Source organism: Macrotis lagotis, chromosome 3 (assembly GCF_037893015.1).
Source record: "Macrotis lagotis isolate mMagLag1 chromosome 3, bilby.v1.9.chrom.fasta, whole genome shotgun sequence".
Classification (NCBI taxonomy): Eukaryota; Metazoa; Chordata; class Mammalia; order Peramelemorphia; family Peramelidae; genus Macrotis; species Macrotis lagotis.
The window spans coordinates 40703896-40725040 of NC_133660.1; the positions used below are offsets into that span (position 1 = coordinate 40703896).

The 21145-nt window shown below is 37.1% G+C and overlaps 1 protein-coding gene across 1 annotated transcript in view; it reads left to right on the forward strand.

Annotated features, from left to right (window-relative positions):
• FRAS1 (Fraser extracellular matrix complex subunit 1) overlaps positions 1 to 21145 on the forward strand; it is a 502816-nt gene that overhangs the window by 177657 nt on the left and 304014 nt on the right. The window contains exons 11-14 of the mRNA XM_074231550.1: positions 6414 to 6503; positions 10944 to 11091; positions 12723 to 12866; positions 19521 to 19655. Of these exons, the coding sequence (XP_074087651.1) occupies positions 6414 to 6503; positions 10944 to 11091; positions 12723 to 12866; positions 19521 to 19655 (517 nt within the window). The remainder of the gene's footprint in view (positions 1 to 6413; positions 6504 to 10943; positions 11092 to 12722; positions 12867 to 19520; positions 19656 to 21145) is intronic.

A 21145-nucleotide genomic window follows, 5' to 3' on the forward strand; every position in this document is an offset into this window, starting at 1 on the left:
AGAAACTGAAGTCTTTTCCTTTAGGAATGTATGTGACCTTGACAAATAGTAAAGGTGGATACTTATCTGAGATGGGTTGAATATGGCTCATCTGTAACAGGGAGATGGCTTTGTTGACACTTTAAGGTTCTGGGTAGTCCAAGGAATCAATCACCAAGGTTCAGACCAGGCTGTTCATCATTTGTTCATACCAGACTTAAAATTGTGATGAGCTCATGGAGAATCTGGTCAGATAGGAAAACTGGACAAAATACAAGACAGGGTGGGGTGATTCTGAATGGTTATCAGTCAGGCAGAGCAGCCAGCCATCATTGTTGGTGGCTTGTCCAGATGTATGTTTGCCAGCCTCAGTTTCTTGACAGCATCTTACTAGCAACACTAATGGAAAGGATAATATGGCGGCAGAGAAAGGGAAAAAAACAGTCATTCTCCCCCCACCCCAAGGAGGGAGAATCAGTCTCATACACAATTGGTTCCATTGACCTCTGTTGTTGGCAGAATCTCTAGAAGCTTCTGACAAAGTAAGCTAGATAAAAAAAGGGAATAACCCACTGGAACTATTACCTTTGTTGTGTCCCCCATTGTTTGCTTCAGTCACGCTATGTAGATAGATAGACCACTAGATGAAAGAAGTGGAAAGACTGTCAGAGAACTCTAATCCTTCTTAGTGATAAGGCAAACCCCAGCAGTTTATATCACCATGGGAAAGGCTATGACAAGATTCCCAACAATAAGGCTTCCGTGCCATAGAATGTCAGAAATAACTCAACCTTTTTTTTTTCCCTCTTTGCTGACTTTTTAAAAAAGGAATGTTCTTCTCAAAGTTCTTGAGTGTTTAACCAACCCAAAACATTCTTCATCATACTTAATCGTATAAATAAAACTAAATTCTATCCTCCACATCACAGCATGATGCTTTTATTTTTCTTTATTCTTAAAACTGACTTGTACAATAAATTCTGAGAGGAGAAAACCATGTTAACTTAAAAAATACTAGTATCCTTGCTTGTAATTTTGAATAACTTATTATTCAGAGCTCAGCTTAGTGCTTTCTCCTCTCATAAGTCATTTTCTTCCAGGTTCTCTCTCTCTCTCTCTCTCTCTCTCTCTCTCTCTCTCTCTCTCTCTCTCTCTCTCTCTCTCTCCATATATATATATATGTATGTATATATATATATATATACATATATATATGCCTCTCCTTCAATATTGTCTTGTATTTTCTGTATATTTTTAATAAATTTTAATAAGTCTTAGTAAAGGCAAAATTAGATAGTACTTTGAGGTTATAAAGCTTGAGATAGTTTATTTATATTGATATATTTTATTGTATCTAATATATTTCTATTACCTCAGATGAGGTCGGTAGTAAATAGAATATTGACCATGGAATCAGAAAGACCTGAATTCAAATTCAGACTCAGAGATGTACTATTTGTGTGCCCCTGGACAAATCACCTTACTACTACCTGCCTCAGTTTCTTCATCTGTAAAACTGGAGTAATAATAGCAATAATAATAATAATAATAACAAAAATAATAATAATAATAATAATAATACCTACCTCTCAGGTTTGTTGTGAAGGACAAAAAAGAGATAATACTCGTGAATACTTTGTATATCTTTAAGTGCAATGTGAATGCCAATTGTCATTATAATATTTTATAAAATAAGCAATAATTTTTAAATATAAAAACTAAAAATATAATATTTACCATCTCCTTGCATTTCAGGATCTCTTTATATCTGGTGCTTAGAACAGAGCCTGACCCCTGACTAATAAATTCTTAATAACAGCTCATTGAATGAATTATTGAATTGATTAATCCCTTTCAAAGAGACTATGAGTGATTCATGTATCAAAACCAAACTGAATTGAGGAGGGGGTAAGGACATAGTTGAGAGAGGGAATTTCCTTCTGAAAAGTACAATTGATTTACCTGTGGGAGGTTCTAAAGGAGAGAAGACTTTGTGTGAAGTAGGTGAGGACTGGAAGATGGTGATGAAGGACTGAGGTACCATTCTGAAGTCTTCTGCAGATACCTTCCTATAGAAGAGAGACTTCATTTTGTTTTACAGAGGAAGTTTTTGTTAGAGGCTTCTTGTAATCAGAGCAGGGTACTGATGCAGTAGTCTGGGGCAGACAGGCCCTATGACTATAAATAGCTTTCCTATTTAAGGCTCCCTATCTCACCAGGACTGAGTTGGCAGAGTTCTCTAGGAGTGAAGTCTGGTGTGTCTAGAGTATAGTTTTGAGGGCTGAGAAGAGCCATACTGGTTCTTATTATTGAGGCACAATTGACTTAGAAATCTCCCTTTTAAAAAAGAGATTTTGTATGCTTGAATATTGGTCCTTGTCTATGCTCTATTCAAACTTAACTGAATAGTCTTCAGATGTAGGGCACATATTTTCTTTATAAATGACTCTCCTTTACACATCACCCATTGCGAAGGCCTCCTAACCACTTTTTTGTCAACATTAATTATAACAGGTGATAAGGAAAATTCTTTCTTTCTTCCCCCTTCCCACCATACAGTTGCTTTTCAAGGTCCCAAGAAATATAGATGTCCCTCATGTCCATTGAAATGAATGAAGTGTCAAGGTCACTGATATAAAAAATGAGGGTCTTGTATTTTGAATTAGATGAATTCTCAGATGCCTGTGGATGGATGGTAGCACTAGGAAATTAAGTTTATTATAGAATGAAAGAAAGATGAATATCTTTCTGGATCCATCTAATTTTTCTAGAATAAGCAATAATCTGTTGGTCTTTCTGATTATTCCTTAGGATCAATTTATGTATTTAAAGATACATAATAATAATAATAATAATAATACCTAATTAAATAGTAGATCCAAATTATCACCCTAAATGGACGGACACATTTGACATATTCAGGGATAAGATCCAAATGGAAACAGGATTTAGACATGAAATACAATACTATAAGCAAATTCAAAGATCAAGGACTAGTTTACCTGTCAGATCTATGGAAAGGGGAGCAGTTTATGACTAAGGAAGAGATGGAGAACATCACCAAAAACAAGCTAGATAATTTTGATTACATTAAATTAAAAAGCTTTTGCACAGATAAAACCACTGTAACCAAGATCAAAAGAAACGTAGTAAATTGGGAAACAATCTTTACAACTAATGATTCTGTCAAAGGACTCATTTCTAAACTATACAGAGAACTGTCATATTTTTTTTTTAAAAAAGAAGCCATTCCCCACTTGACAAATGATCAAAGGATATGCAAAGGCAATTTACAGATGAGGAAATCAAAGCAATCTATAGCCATATGAAAAATTGCTCTAAATCATTACTTATTAGAGAAATGCAAATTAAAGCTTCTCTGAGGTACCACCTCACACCTCTCAGACTGGCCAATTTGACCAGAAAGGATAATGATCATTGTTGGAAGGGTTGTGGGAAATCTGGGACACTATTAAACTGTTGGTGGAGCTGTAAACTCATCCAACTTTTCTGGAGAGAAATTTGGAACTATGCCCAAAGGGCAACAAAAATGAGCATACCCTTTGATCCAGCAATACCACTACTGGGTCTATACCCTGAAGATATGATGAAAAAGGGTAAAAACATCGCTTTGTACAAAAATATTTGGAGCAACCCTGTTTGTGGTGGCAAAGAAGTGGAAGTCAAGTAAATGTCCTTCAGTTGGGGAATGGCTTAGCAAACTGTGGTATATGTATGTCATGGAACACTACTGTTCTATTAGAAACCAGGAGGGATGGGATTTCAGAGAAACCTGGAGGGATTTGCATGAACTGATGCTGAGTGAGACGAGCAGAACCAGAACAACACTGTACACCCTAACAGCAACATGTGAGAGATGATCAACCTTGATGAACTTGCTCATTCTGTCAGTGCAACAAACAGGGACAATTTGGGGCTGTCTGCAATGGAGAATACCGTCTGTATCCAGATAAAGAGCCATGGAGTTTGAACAAAATTCAATGACTTTTCCCTTTAATTTAGGAACCAACCAGATATCTTATTGTCTGATCTTACTATCTCTTATACTTTTTGTTTCTTCCTTAAGGATATGATTTCTCTCTCATAACACTCAGTTTGGATCAATGTACAGCATGGAAACAAAGTAAAGACTGACAGATTGCTTTCTGTGTGGGGGGGGAAGTAAGATTGGGGGAAAATTGTAAAACTCAAATAAAATCTTTAATAAAAGAAAAAAACTAATAAAGTGCTTGGCGAAGTGTCCAAAGGTAAAAAAAAATGGTCTTGGGGGTCAGCTAGTTGGCGCAGTGGATAGAGGGCTGAGAGTCAGGATAGAGGCCCTGGAGTCGGGAGGACCTGAGTTCAAATGTGACCTCAGACACTTAATAATTATCTAGCTGTGTGGCCTTGGCTAAGCCCCTTATCCCATTACCTTGCAAAACCTATAAATGAATGAATGAATGGATGGATGGATGGATGAATAAATGAATAAAAATAAATTTGGTCTTGGAGAAAATATGGAGCCACTGGAGTTTATTTAGTAGATTTTATTGAGGTTTTTATGCTGAGATCTGAGCTTGAGAAAACTCACTTTGGCAGCTGAATAGAAGATGAACTGGATTGGAGAGGGAGCTGAGACATAAGACTCCTTTTTCAGTTCTTTAGGATGCCATCTACAACCATCATCATTCAGTTGGAACCCTTTTTCTCCAAAATATCCCATGATCTCTTAGTTACTAAATCTAATAGCAGAATTTATATCGAAAGTCCCTAGTTTGTGGGTAGGTGTGGTAAAGAGAAACACTATGAGTCAAGAAACTGAACTCACTGAGGAAAGGAGGATATATTGGGTTTCAGTAGATAATGGTTGTTGAGATCTGAATTAAATGATACATTTTTATAGCATTAGCATCAAAGAAGAGAAATGGAGGTAGAGAGGGAGTCTACATGGGAGGGATGAAAGTGGAGGCAAGGAGAGGAGACAGTTTTTTAAAATAAGCATTTTACTGTGTGAAAAGGAGGAGCTATGGGACTTTTGGGGTCAGGTGAAGGGGCATAAGAGTGGAGATCTGAAAGATGTGTTTCAGGAAGTAGGAAACAGATCAATAGATAAGATCTGGTTCAAAATTAGAGTGTCATGGGTCATTTAAGAGGCAGGCAGCCTGAAAAATAGGAGTGGGTGGAATTATTAATTAAAGGGTTTTGATTTGGTGATGAGAAGAATCATTTCATGATCTGGAATTGGTTTAGTGGAAGATGCTCAAGTGATTTGGAACATAGAATCACATACTCTCATTTCCAGCTCTTTGACCTCTTCCCAGAATCTATCATTTCATTGTCTACTCCTGACTCTATGTACCCTCAGAATACTCTTCCTCCTGCATCCCTACATTCACCTCAGGTACTATCGTCTACATGATACCTTTCCTGGTCCCTACAGTTATTAGTACCTGCACCCACCTCAAGAAATTACTTTGAATATCCTTTGTTTTGAATTGTCCTTGTACTCCATGTAAGGTCATTGAGGATAGGAACTGGGTCATTTTTGTCACTATATATCCTAACACTATGTTTTGTTCATCTTAGGCACGAAATAAAAGCTTTTCAAATGAATGGATGTATGTCTGTAATATTTTATGTCAGAATGGAGACTGAGGAAAGATAGGAATTACTAAACCCAAATATCATTCTTAGTACTAGTAATACCCTGCAATGTAAACCATGGACATAGTATGTCAACTGGACCACTTTTAAATTGGAAGGGTAGCCAGAATACAGTGTAATAGGTCATGGAAAAAAATTCAGATATTGAGTAATTTGTCCCAATCAGATAAAACAATTTGCTTCTCTTTTTGCCATTGAGCTGTTAATTTGATGAGCACCTCATCAAACCCTGGATATAATATACCAAATAGACTACTTTTTAATAGAAAGAGTAGCCAGAATCCAGTGAAATGAGTTGTGGAAGAGAATTCAGACATTGAGAAATTTGTCCAAATCAGGTAACTCATTTACAGCTTTTGCTGCTTCACTACCTTTCTTCTTCTCCTCCTTCTCCTCTTCCTTCTTTTGTCTTTTTCTTCCTTCTTCTCCTCCTCCTTCTTCTTTCTTCTCCTTTTTTCTTTTTATTCCTTCTTTTTCTCTCCTCCTTCTCCTTCTTCTCTTCTTTTTTTAATTTTTCTTCCTCCTCCTCCTCCTCCTCCTCCTCCTCCTCTTTTTTGCCACTGAACTGTTAATTTGATTAGTGCTTCACCAAACCATGGCTATAGTATGCCAACTGGACCACTTTTAAATAGAAAAGTGGCCAGAATCCAGTCAAAAGATCATTAGAAAAAAAATTAAGTAATTTATCCCAGTCAGGTAACTAATTTGCTTCTCTTTTTTGCCACTGAGCTATTAATTTGCTGAGTTCCTCATCCTCCATCTCTCTATAGGATGAAGAATTAATCCACCTGGATGGAAAATGTTGTCCGGAATGCATTTCAAGACATCACCATTGTCTTTATGAAGAACAGATAAAAGATGTGAGTATGAGAACAACACTGAGAACTGATTTTGTTCCCAACATTTACAGAAATAATTTAATTTAACATATGACAGTGATTGGGGCAGCTAGGTAGTGCAGGGGATAGAGCACTGGTCCTGGAGTCAGGAGGACCTGAGTTCAAATCCAGCCTCAGACACTTAATAATTACCTAGCTGTGTGGCTTTGGGCAAGCTACTTAACCCCATTGCCTTGCAAAAAACCTAAAAAAAAAAAAAAGATGATGGTGATCATTATATAACAATGGGGGGAAACCACTTAAATTTTATTTTTCCATGCTTATTTACCATGTTTTATTTGTTAATACAGAGGAAACAATGAAAAGTTATTTCAACTTCTTCAAATATTTATTAATTCCATTATATCCCCTTCTAGCAAGGTGGGTTTTCATTGCATGTTTGATAAATTAAGTGAGATTTATTAGTTAAGACTTAGCAAACAAAAAATGTTTTGCTGATCTATCAAGAATAATAATAGAAATAGTAATGTAAAGCACATTTTATATCATTCCATTGTTTATGAAGATCTTTCTTTACTACCTTATAAAATACAAAATCATAAAGCATTATTCTTGGAATCATAGTTTTATACTAGAAGGGACCATGGAGATTATTTAATTCAGTGCCCCCATTTTGTAGACTGGGAAATTGAGGCCCAGAGAAATTGAAAATACATAAAAACTAAAAATCGATTGGAATTTAAGTCCTCTCCTAATCCACTGTTCTTTTATCTACACCATGCTCAGAGTAGCATACCTCAGAGTAGCATTGCTAACACATGGCAAAATTGAGACTGAAACATGTTTTTATTTGAACTGTAGTCCACACCCTATTGCCTAGGGCTGACAAGGCAATGCCTTCGTTGACATGAAAGTTAGAATGACAATGTCTAATTTTTTGGATCAACTATTTCAAGAACTTTACTTTCATATTTGGGGCAAATCCCCTAATTCCTTCTGAGAATGATCCTATCTGTCTCCTAGTGCTATTGTAGGGGGATAATGGCTTCTTTTTCTAAAGAAGATCTATAATTCTCTAAATCCTAAATTTTGGAATGTCCTATGGATATGGATATAAACCTTTATTTCTTCTTTTTACTGAGATTATCTGTAGAAATATTTTAAAAATCATGAATTTTAAGAATTTTGCTAATATTCTCTAGCATCCCATTTTTATTATATGATTTTAGATTCTTTGACCTTTACTTCACAGGGAAAAAGAAATTGATTCGACATCAGGAGTTAAAATTTCCTGCCAAGATTTTCCTTAAAATTTGATTTGCTTTTCTAGATTTATATGTTTGTCAGAAGCAATCTTATTTTATTTGAATAAAAATGACTTTAGTTCCTATCTTTTCTTTATTGTTTGTAAAAAATATTTGACTGGTGGACTTTTTAGCGACACTTTGTTTTCTTTTTATGTTGATATATTTCAAATTTGAATGCCACTAATAGCATGGGACATCTTAGTACAATCAAAAGTTTTAGTATATAATCAGTTTTGCTGAAAGTATGAGAGGAGATGAAGGAGGAAAGGGATATTTTAGACTGAATGCAGTAGTCATTGCTTCTTCTCTTTGATCAGGGTACTAATATCTTATTTTGTTCACAGCAAACTCCCTTATACTGTTAAAATCAAAACTCCTTATTTCTCTCTTTTTCTATGTGATGGGGATTTATTTGCGTATTGTTCTTATCTTGGTGAGGTCTAGCTTACCTGAGGAGATACTGGAGGGTGTGTGTGTGTGTGTGTGTGTGTGTGTGTATGCTGGGTTTGTACTGAGCTCACTTGAGTACACACATACCTGTGGAGTAACTGGAAAATTAAAGCATGGAGGCTGGGAGACTGTTGATATATCCTTCCATTTCACCTGGAAATGGATTTTTAAAAAAGTTTCTCTTTGAAGGATAGTTTTATTTTTCATCTAGAGGACCAAATGTCATCTTAACTATTGTATATCTGATTGGTTATTTCATTAGAGAATTGAAATCATTTAATCTAAAAATATTTCCTGATTCCTTCCACTTCTCCCTTTCTCTTTGCTTCCATGCATCCTACTCACAACCTTTGCCCCTCCCATTCCCATTGGGAGTGTTGGAAGGATAAGTGAAATCATCTTTGCAAAGCACTCTGAGTCCTAGGGCAGAACAGTTACTTGCAATGCCCTTATCTGTTTGGACATAAAGACTGTGTCAGAGTTGGAAAAACTCCTGGCATAATGCATACAATATAAATAAAGCTAATGTCCCATTAAAGCCAGGGAAATCCCCCCCCCCCGAAATTCCCCTCAAGTATTATTGGAGAAAGATTAAAAGGAATGTAATAAGTTGGGAAACAATTTTTGCACCTAGTATTTCTGATAAAGGACTCATTTTTAAAATATATAGAGAACTGAGTCAAATTTATAACAAAACAAATCATTGCTCAATTGATAAATGGTCAAAGGATATAGAAAGGCAATTATCAGATGAAGAAATCAAGGCTATCTGTAATCATAAGAAAATTGCTCTAAATAATTATTAATTAGAGAAATGCAAATTAAAGCATCTCTGAGGTACCACCCTACACCTCTCTGATTTGATAATATGAACAGAAAGGATGATGATCAGTATTGGTGATGATGTGGGAAAACTAGGTCACTAATTGTTGGTGGAGTTGTGAACTGATCCAACCCTTCTGGAGAGCAATTTAGAACTAAATCCAAAGGGCAATAGAAATGTTCATTCCCTTTGATCCAGTCATACCACTAATGGCTCTATATAATAAAGAGATCATAAAAATATGCTAAAAATCCCACATGTACAAAAATATTCATAACACCTCCTTTTATACTATCAAAGAATTGTAAATTGAGGGGATGCCCATCCATTGAGGAATGGATGAACAAATTGTGGTGTGTGTATATGATGAAACACTATTGTTGTATAAGAAATTATGAGGGATGGGGGTAATGATCAACCTTGATGTACTTAACCATTCCATTAGTGTAACAGTCAGGCACAATACTTTATTTTTCTTCCTTAGAGATATGATTTCTCTCTCATCACATTCAACTTAGATCAATGCATACCACATAAACAATGTAAAGACCAGTAGACTGCCTTCTGTGGGGGGGGGGGGAAGCAAGATTGGGGGGAGGGGAATTGTAAAAAATTCAAAATAAAAATAAAAATTTGAAAAAAAGAAATTATGAGGGACATGATTTCAGAAAATCCTGGAAAGACAATCATGAATTGATGTGGAGTGAAATGAATAGAACAAGAACATCACACATACTAACAACAACAACATGGGGTGATGATCAACCATGATGGACTTGTTCATTTTAGCAGAACAATAATTGAAGACAATTTTAAAAGATTTATGATGGGAAATATCATCCATATCCGGAGAGGGAACCATGGAGCTTAACTGGGGACCAAAACTTATTGTCCTCAATTTTTAAAAGCTGTCTTACATATTATGTTATTTTTTCTAATGTTTTCTTTCTTTTGTTTGGCTATGTTTAGCATGGTCATAAATGAGGAGCCTGTATAAGATTACTCTGTTGGGGGGCAGGGGAAGGAAGGAAGAAAAAATGTAAAACTCAAAACCTTGCAAAACAAAATGATTGGTAAAAACTTCCATTGCATGGAGTTGGGAAAACAAATAAATAAAACATTTTTTAAAAAAAGTATTACTGGAGAGCATGCTTGGTATGCTCTCCAACTGGACAGGTTGAGTCATGTTCTTGTGCTTTTTGCTTGTGAAGAGGCATCCATCATGGTTCCAGACCAGGACTTCTTGACTGTTTATATGCCATGGACACTGTTGGCAAAACCTCTGCTTTCCTTCTTTGAATTGTGTTTTGTAAATGCAAAAAATAAAATACCTAGAAGGAAGCCAATTAAATTGAAAAAGAGTCTTCTTTGTTTCTACCTTTCTGCCTTGCTCTCTTTCTTTTCCTCCCTCTCTCCCTCCCTTTTTCTTGCCTGCCTTCTTCCTTCCTTCCTTCCTTCCTTCCTTCCTTCCTTCCTTCCTTCCTTCCTTCCTTCCTTCCTCCCTTCCTTCCTTCCTCCCTCCCTCCCTCCCTCCCTCCCTCCCTTCCTCTTCTTCTTCCCCCCTTTCCTTCCTTTCTTCCTCCTTCCCTTCTTTCCTTCTATCTTCCCTCCCTTTCTCTCCCTCCCTCCCTCCCTTCCTTCCTTCCTTCCTTCCTTCCTTCCTTCCTTCCTTCCTTCCTTCCTTCCTTCCTTCCTTCCTTCCTCTTTCTCTCCCATAAGTTTACAGATTTGGGGTTAAGAACCCTACCTCTAGCAGATGATACTTGATTTACTATTATGATTCATTTGTGTATCCTCATAGGCTTTTCTCAGTCTGCACCTAAATTCCTGGGAAAATGCAGCAGGCACTAAAAGTCTGTCTATTCCTTTATTCTTATGTAGGAGGGAGAAAGATGGAAGGATGGTCCTTGCAAAGTCTGTGAGTGCCGAGATGCCCAAGTAATCTGTTATCAACCCTCCTGCCTCCCATGCCCAGTGGGTACATTGGCAGTGGAAGTCTTGGGACAGTGCTGCCCAGCTTGCAAATCAGGTGTGTATAATTTGGATTGTATTTCTAGAGAGTGATGGTCATGCCAACAAAATCCACAGGGAGTCCTCTGGCTATTTTCCTGCCCTTGTTTCCTTAGTCCTTCTTCTACCAATTTATTTCTCTTGATTTTTTTTTTCTCTTGAGGGACAAGCAGTCTTTGTGTAATTAAATTAAGCTGACATAACAAAGGACTTTTCTTTCTTTTTGAAGATGCAGAAATGACTGCAAAGTCTTTTAGTTGCTTTTTTAAGGTGAGCCCTTAAACAAAGGTGATTTATTTGGGGGACCCGTATAACTTAGTCTTAAAATATAAAGGTTTATTTCTCCCCAAATGCCTTATCTATTTGTTCTCCACTTCTATTTTAAATTCACGAGGAGCTGAATCGGTTAATTAGCTAATGATAATTAACACACTAGGAGTTCCCATGCTGCTGAAATAACAAGTATAGACCACACCATGCAACAAAACAATACTAAACAAAATAACATCTAACAAATCTTTTGGGAGGGTTGTTTATGTTAAAGTGGGGATAATTTGTCATTATATTGCAAATGATTGCTAGCAATCTTTAGAATGGTGTTCTCAGCATAGCATTTTGCTCACGTGTAATAGGTGACATTTTTCGATTTGCCTTTCACAGTTAATAGTTTTCATCTGTAGGTACTAATTTTTTTATATTGACATCTGTTCTTTTTGTGTATAACTTGTTGTGACTAATTGTGGTATGTCACGTTATATAGTTGGAAAAGGGAAAGTAATTTTATAGTTTAATTAGGTTGCCTTCACACAAATGCCTCAAGTGGACTTGCCAATAAAAACGCACATTGGTGGAATTAGTATACAGTTATTTTAGGGAGACACTACTGTGGTGCACAGAACACTGAATTTGAGTCCAGAAGGGCTGGGTTCTAATCCTGCTAGAGACATTTATTAGTTGTATATCTCTAGGCAAGTCAGTTAACATGTCTCAGTTTTAATTTCCTCATTTTCAAAATGGCCATTTACCTTACAGGGATATTGTGAGGCTCAGATGAGATATAATATTTTCAAAATGCTTTGTCAATGTAATACTGTTAAAGAATAGCAGCTATTATCCTCTGTCTTCAATCAATCCCTCCTTCTTTATTCTGTTCCTCCTCCTCCTCCTCATCATCATCATAATCATCACCATCACTCTACATTGACAACCAAGTCCTTTCTAATTTCCAAATTCAAAGAAACTCCTATGTAGACTGATATAAGATTAATGAGTTGCAAAATGTTTCAAGGTGAATGTGAATATTAAACGTATGCTACCTTTAAGATCAGAGCTTAAGATCATTTAAACAATAAAAATTACTTTCTAAAGGATTTTAAAATCATATCTATTTGGAGGCTGGTCATTCCTAGTTCTTTATCATATTTGTACACAAATCATGTGTTTAGTATTATCTTCTGTCTCTGGATGAGCTTGATATTCCTAGAGGCTTATAAGGGATAAGACATGAGAGAAACGTTGGAATATTTCTGTTGCAAAGAATTTTTGCCCCTTTGCTCTTCTTCATGTTCATTTTCTTAGTCTCCTTTTGTCTAGCCAGCTAGGCTGAATGCCTTCTACTTACTACTTCCTCTTCTTTGTTCTTGATTCCAGTCCCTTGTCACCCAGACTGCCTGGCTTGTTCTCAGTCACCAGAGCACTGTGACCTCTGCCGAGATCCCCGGAAGCATTTGCAGAGTGGACGCTGTGTACATCACTGTGACCTAGGATTCTACCAGAGTGGGGGCCTTTGTTTAGGTATAATTAAATTGCTGCTACTTTGGCTATCCAGCCATTAACCCACCTGGGAGATTGTTAGGAATGAATGGATGGAAAAAAATGAATGAATAAATGAATAAGAATTTATTAAAGATTACTCTGGGCTAAGCAGTAAGAATACAAAAAAAAAAACCCCAAACCAGTTCCTACCTTTACCTAGGGGAAATAATATACATATAGTATTGTGTGAGATGAATGAAAACCCCCAAAAGACAGAGTTTCTGGGTAATTGATAATTGATTTTTTAATTAGGCTAGCTGTAATCAATAAATTGATGGCCAGTGGTTTCTCCTGGCAACCAAAGACTCTAAGGAAGACAATGAAACACATTAAATCCCTTCTGAAAGGGGAGTCTCCTTACAAGTGAAAATCACCCTGATTGGTAGATATTTACTAAGAAGATGGGCTAAATTTCTTTAGTTCCTTCTCCTGAGAACTTGTCTAGAATATGAGTCTCAGCAACCTCTAACAATCTGGGTAGGGTAGGCATTGTAAAGTCTCTGACTGGTTTTCTCCTTTATGAACTGGGTCATCCTAAACTCTAATGGAGGAGATCAAGGACAGGAGTTCCTTCCCTCAGGGTAAGAGCTCGCCCAGACAGGATTATCTTTATACTCTACACAGAAATTAGGTTTCCTAGTTGGGTGGGGTCCTACCCCAAACTGGGTTAGCATGTGCCTTTGGTTAAACTCACCAATCAGCCATGCCCATCAGAGAATGATTGATCTTGACAGGAATTGGACCTTTCCAGAAAATAGAAGTAAACAAGATGGTTCACAATTAATAATTAGTATGACATTAATTATTCTCAAATGACATTGGAAGAAGAGTGTATTGTTTCAGATATCCATAGGTATGATGATTAGAGTCACTCAATGACATTCAAAGATTTTTAAAATGTTCATTAAAATAGTGAAATGGGGTTTAAAAAAATGAGTCTTTGCTCACACATTTGCCACAGTTTTCCAATACAGTATATGTTGACTTAGAGAATCTTGTCAAGTTTTTCAGAGATTTTCTCTACATCTTGAGTCACCCTTTGAGTAGCAGTAGCCAAATTGATTAGAGTGTGGTTCCATAGTGGAAAGGCAGGAAAGGAGAAAGGATCCACCTAATGTGGCAGAGCAGATGGTGAGCTGACCAGGGGACACAGTGAAGCCTGGCTGTAGCTTGGCTTGATGCATTGGGCCAAGCCATGCTCACCCATTGGTCCTGATGAAGATGGCAGCTTTACTTTCTCTAGCAGAGACTCCAGCTTTACTTTTTTATATCTCCTGGTCAATATAAGAAAATGGTGAACTGACTGCTTCTACCCCTACTAGTCCTTTTTCTTCTAACAATTAGAAAAAGACCAAGTATATTAGAGTCAGAAGGGACCTAATCTTGACCATCTAATTAATCATCACTTTTGATGATGAGAGGCAATATAGTCTAGTGGATAGAGTTGACCTAAAAGCTAGGAAGACTTGGGTGTAAGTTCCTTGTATACCCATACCAACTTTGTGACTGTGGGCAAATCACTAAATCCCTTGGTGATTGAGCCCACTCTCTAAAAATTGTAAGCTGCAGAGTAAGTTCCAACCTGCCCTAGCAGAGTGAGTTTCCTCATCTAGGGTTTCCTTGTACCAATAAAACCAGAGGTCCCCTTCCATCAGACAACAATGGGAGGAATGCAACTACGTCTTGATAGCTAAGTGATGTTGCAGCAGATAGAGTGGCAGACCTCAACTCAGGACTCAGTTTCCTGAGTTCAAATCTGGTCTCAGACACTTACCAACTGTGTTTCCCTGGGCAAGTCATTTTACCCAGGTTGCCTCAGTTTCCACATCTGTAAAATAAATTGGAGAAGACAATGATGAACTGCTGCATTATCTTTGCCAAGAAAACCTCAAATTGGATTAAGAAGAGTTGGATACAACTGGAATGACTCAACAACAACAGCAACAAACATCAGAGAAATTCAGTCTTTTAGGCACTGAATTTTCTACAATAAACTATTACTCTAATGCATAATTTTTAGAGTTGGATGGGACTTTAGAGATTTTCTAGGTCACTTATGGTTCATGAAATTGAACCTGAGAGATTTAAATATCTTGTCAAAATGTCCCACAGTTTGTAAATGGAAGGAGGTCAAGGACTTGCCAGATTTCTTGATTTGTCTTATATAGAACTTACTTGTTAGGAACTGACCCAGTTGTAGTCACATAATAAAATGTGTTATTGGAAGAAATGGACCATATTAATATTGACATCCTCTCCAGAAAAAATACAAACTACCAGAAGAATTTGTAGCTAGATAGAATGAGGACTCACAGATATTCTAAACAATGACAAAAGACACAGCATAGTTGGCCCCATTGTGCTCCAAAGGCAGTGAGCAATCATTCAAATAATACATGGTCATCTCATGTTAAAGTGCTAATTGTGTAATAAAGCATTCTTAATGAAGCAAAAGGAAGAAAATCCCTGGAAAGATAATTGCAGCTTAAGCATCTATGGAGGATGAAGATGTAGAGAAAATCTCTGAAAAACTTGACAAGATTCTCTAAGTCAACATATACTGTATTGGAAAACTGTGGCAAATGTGTGAGCAAAGACTCATTTTTTTAAACCCCATTTCACTATTTTAATGAACATTTTAAAAATCTTTGAATGCCATTGTTTTATAATAAGATAAGGATGCTTATACAAACTAAGTCAGAGAGAAGATGAGACATGTCTGATATACAGAGGCCTACTCTGATGAGATTTACAGACATTTTCCTGTAGGATAGTATTCTTTCAATACTATGGATCATAAGTATAGAACACTAGTAAAAACTGGGTCAGCCCATTCCATCAAGAGTCTTGCATTGGTGCCCTACAAACCAGCTTCATGAGACCCAGACCCTGATTTCCACATGGCCTCTGATCCTCAGGAAATTTGAATATTGTTTCTACTAGTTGTAGAAAGGCAAAGGAAGCAACGTTTAGCACCTTAAGATGGGTCTGTACTTGATAGTAGGTTTAACCACTAATGGGGCTCATTTCTTTCCTAGGCCCAGATGTGGGACTGTTGACTTTGCTCCCTGAGAGTGACTGAATCCTTTGAAGAGAAGGCTTATAGATGATTCCAGTAAAGTCATAAATTTATGCTCTGCTTTTCTTTGAGTTTTCACTGAAGCTGTCTGGGTCCCTTCTCTGCATCTGCCTTACTGTCCCTTTTTTCCCTTAGCTCTTCCAGTTCTGACCTTAGCCTTGATTCTAGTCTTAAGATTCTAACATTTGAGCATTTATTTCACTTCCTGATCAATGACCCTAATGCCTTTGATCTGAAGGCCAGATCTTATTAACTTTCTGAGTCTGGGATGAATCTTCTTAGCCTTCTTAAGACATGACTAAGGAGGGGTGGCTAGGTGGTGCAGTGGATAAAGCACCTGCCCTGGAGTCAGGAGTACCTGGGTTCATATCTGGTCTCAGACACTTAATAATTACCTAGCTGTGTGACCTTGGGCAAGCCACTTAACCTATTTGCCTTGCAAAAAAAAATAAGACATGACTAAGGAGTAATGATTTAGTAAATTCTGATTTCTTATTAGTCTCTTAAGGTAGGAAAGGAATGTTTTTGTTTGTTTTGTTTGTTTTCACGCAAGAATTGAGTATGAGATTCAAGGAAAACTCAAACTTCTTCCTCAACAAAATATTGGGTTTTTTGAGCTAAAAGGTTCATCTTCTCCAGACTTGCTCAGTTTGTTTCCAATGGCAAAAAGTCCATTAGAAAATACAGTTCAGGTTTAAGAAAAAGAAGCAAAGTTTATATACTCTTCAGAATCTTCTTGTCTGTGTATTAGAAATTTTTTTCCAAGAAGAGAATAGAAAGACATCAACCATGGAGAGCACCATACATCACCCCTGGACCATATCTTAGCAAACAGGAGGTGAGTGACAGCATCATGAAATAGCAGGATTGATGAATTTGGAGTATGAAGATCTGGAATCAAAAGCAAGCTCTGCTATTTGTGATATGTGTGAACTTGATCAAACATCTTCAAACAAGTCAACAAATTTGGCAGGAGCTAATGGACTGCAAAGATATCCCTCCCTACAGAGTATTGAGAGATCATTTCACAGGATATCTTAGAAACAGAAGAAGAATCATGAACAATATTAATATGTTTTAAAAAGGCCTTCAATAACTACCAAATCGTATGTCCATTTTCTTAGAAAAATCTTTATAAGAATCATTAGGCTTTTAATATATCATTGATAAATCTATATGAAGGGAACTGGCAGGCTTTCACAAACAATTCTATACAGTGGACCACATCTTTATAGTCACAGAACTGAATGGAATCTACAGATTACAGAATCTCACTGTGCTTATTGTGTGTTTACTATCCCAAGCATCCTTTCCCTTAATTTTGGCATAGCAGAATGGGGAGACCTAACTTCTCTCACAGAGTCTTTCTTGAGTATGTTAAGATCAAACAAGATTCCTTTGCATATGCAACTATAGAGATAATTTTGTTCAATGACCCTCTGACAATTAACATCAAATGAGGCATAAAACAGGAAAATGAATGTATGTGGAGAGTGGTTACAGAGCAAGTCCCCTGCAAAGTTCAGGTAGAAGAGAGATTCCCTATAGATAATGAGGTCTTTCAAATGTTATTCTCATTTGTGGATGGCATTTTACTATTTATATTGAGCCTTAGCACATTGTATGATTTCCTCAATGCAATCTGATTACAAAAGAGAATGGCCTAATAAAACATACAGGAAGAAAGAAAAGGATAAATATTGCTTATTATCCAGACCATGACATGCAAGTAGATGCCAATCCACTGAATTAACCCTACCCTCTTCTTTTTCTACCTACTACCTATCTACCTACTACTTACTTAACCTACCTAATTATCTATCTATCTATCTATCTATCTATCTATCTATCTATCTATCTATCATCTATCTACTCTCTTTGTCTATCTTTATCTACCTGTCTGTTTTCTATATCTATCTATCTATCTTCCTTTCATCCATCCATCCACCCATCCATCCATCTATCCATCTTTGGGACAAGCTCAGCAAGCAGTTAGTTGAGCCAAGAATGGAATAAGCAAAATGAAATTGGAACCTTTTGGAAATTGAGCCTGGCTGTTCATGTTTCAAAGGCATAGCCACAAAGGTTCACCTTTTTAACATGAATATTCCCTTGGTGTGATGATGCCATTTATCTATGTATTTTGGAACATAGTGATCTCTGAGGAATTGAAGTTATGAATTCTCCAAAGTGTGTGGAAAGTGTGAATAACTGGCTAGCATCTCAGTCTAGTTAGTACCCATAGTAGGGAAAATAATTGAGATAATGAATGACAATGAAAGATATCCAAATATTAAAAGCAATGAATGATAGCCTAAATGTTGTCAAGATTACCCACAAGATGTAAAAAGAAATCTATTACCCCCAATGGATTCATTTTCTTCAAAAGATCTATGGGAAGATATGGATGAGAATCACATATGAAGAGAAAGCATGAATGAGTTGTTATCTACACAAATGGAGGGATTACTCAAATTGGTATTTAATTCTCAGTCCTTGTCCCTGTCCCATGATTTCCAGTTTGCATTTTGTCCAAATCCTTCACTGTCCCTTCAGAAGCAGCTAGAGTGTTGGCTCTGGAGACAGGAAGACCTAAATTCAAATTGGACCTCAGGTACTTGCTAACTCCTTGAGCTTAGGCAAGTCACTTAACTGCTATCTGTCTCAGATCAAATGACAATATTTATAAAGTATTTGACATGGTACCTGACTACTTAAAAAAAGTTTGTTCCCTTCATTTCTTTCTCCTTTTAATTCTTGGGCATTACTGTTAGTTTTCCCCCCTCTCTCTTCCCTCTTTTGTAACATTGAGTATTTTAAGGTCAAGCCAGATTCCTTTATAGATACAACCAAGGAGATACCTTTGTATGTGACATAACTTAACCTACTTCAGCCAGGAGCTGAAGGAAAAAAAGATGAAAAGAAATAATTCAAGTTAGTCCATTCTGTTGTCATCTATTGTATACAGTTTAGTAAAGGGAAATCTGAAGTATTGGCTAAGATGAAGCATTTTTTTCTTTTAAAGATATCTCTAAAATATCCTCCTTAGCCTGATTTTCTTTGATCATAAATAATCAGGGAAGGGTCCATGAATCAACAGATATTTGTTATGCTTCCATTGCATCACAGGTACTAGGTCAGAGATGCAAAAAGGAAAACTCAGTCCCTGCTTTCAAGATGCTTGCATTCTAATAGGAGAAGTCATCACAATTAGGGAAATGATGGTGAGCAAGGGAAATTTTGGTCTAGTTAGTGGCAGGGATGGTGAGTGGACCCAGAAAGTGGTAAATTGTTATTTCCTCTTCAGTTATAATAATATTATTTATTTTATTATTGTTTCTGGAGCAAGAACAAAATGTGGAATAGGAGGTGTGCGGGTAGATATAGATGATGGCTGAGCAGGTGGCATCTATGTTAGATAGGACCTGGTATCTTTGTGGACCTCTGGATGGGAAATGAAGCATGGTCTTGTGGTATACATGGCTAGTCCCTGGGATAAAGTCTTTGGGCTAATTGTTTTTTTCCTTTTTCTTTCTTGGATGTGGATTGAACAGCCTGCTTACCAGAGTGTGCCACATGTATCAATGCCTTTGAATGTTCCTCATGCCAGCCCTCCCTGCTGATGAAAGAAAGGCAGTGTGTGCCTGCCTGCGGGAAAGGATTCTACCAGGATCATCACTTCTGTTTAGGTAATAACTGGCAGGGGAGAAGGTTTGTCTGTAATAGCAAATACCAGTCCTGCTATTGTGGTTTGTGCAGTTTCTTCTTCTGGTTTCTTTTGAGTTTAATAAGAAAAGATGTAAATAGAATTCCAAAAGATGAAAGAGGGGGGAGAGGTGTGTTCACTTTAGGGTTTTTTGTTGTTTTATAGATTAAGGAATATTAATGCAATGAAATGTACTTGTAATATTTGTGTAAGTCATATTCTGTACATGCCTTCGAGCATTTGAACACTATTTAATTAAGCATACTTTTGGTCCAAGCCTGTCATTTGGTTGTTAGTCACATTCCTGAGTAATGTAAGTACATGGTGTTAAAAATAACAAAAGAATATTGGGAGCAAGAATCACTTTTACCCAAATATACATAGCAAAGCAAGAAATACGGAATCGAAAAGAAGAGTACAGGAAACAGACTAAAGGAATAAAACAAATAATTATCAGTCACAAAATGACCTGTCTCTTCCTTAGCTCAGTGTATGAGGGAAGTGCTTTGTATTCCACAGACTGTTGTCCACATGGGAGTTGCTTTTCCATTGCCTCTGTCCCTCCTGCCATATTATGCTGTGACAGGAAACTGGGTTCTTGACAACTTGTGCCAACTGAGCAAGCTCTGACAGGTCCCACTGTGCTGGGAGGGAAGCCCTCTCCGGGCATGCTGTGACACTGGATCCTCTCCCTTGGATTACTGCCTCAGTTCATGTTTGTCAAGTCCCTGTGATTTCCTAGGCCTCACATTCTCCTTCTCTGTCAAATGAGCTATTTCAACTAGCTAATCTCTAAGGTTTCTTCAAATCTGAGGAGCATCGTCTCCAAGCTGCCATTGAGGAAACTGAAGTCTTGGTCATGAACAACTTGCCCATGGTGATAGAAAAAACCTTCTAAACCCAGGTTTTCTGCCCTCCTAGTTCACTTCATTGCCTTTCAAGTATCAGCTAACTTTAATTGTTAGGTACCAGCTCTAGTGGCCGTGACCCACTGAATGAGATTCAGCCCATGGAGCTCTTGGAAAGGACTGGGAAGGGCCAGTCAACCATCATTCCTTTTAAGAACCTACTATGTTCCAGTCACTATGCTAAGCACTGGGGTTAGAAAGAAAGGTAAAAATAAAAATAAAAAATTCCTTCTCTTAAAGAAACTGTAATATGGGAGATAACATGTGAATGCCTGTGTACAAATGAGATATAGACTGAATAAATTGAGGGTAGTCTTAGAGAGAAGCACTAAGATTAAGGAGGATTGGGAAACACTTCTAACAGAAGATGTGATTTTAGCTAGTCTTGAAGGCCCTTTCACTTCAAGGTTGATCTCCCTTGCTTCTTTGTTTCTGATTTTGCCTTCTGGAGCCAGATAGAACACGTGTATTCCATTCTTCTTGTGACAGCTCTTCATATTTTTGGAGACAGGTAGCCTGACCTTTGGTAGCTAGGTGATGGAGTAGATAGAGCCATGCTAGGTCA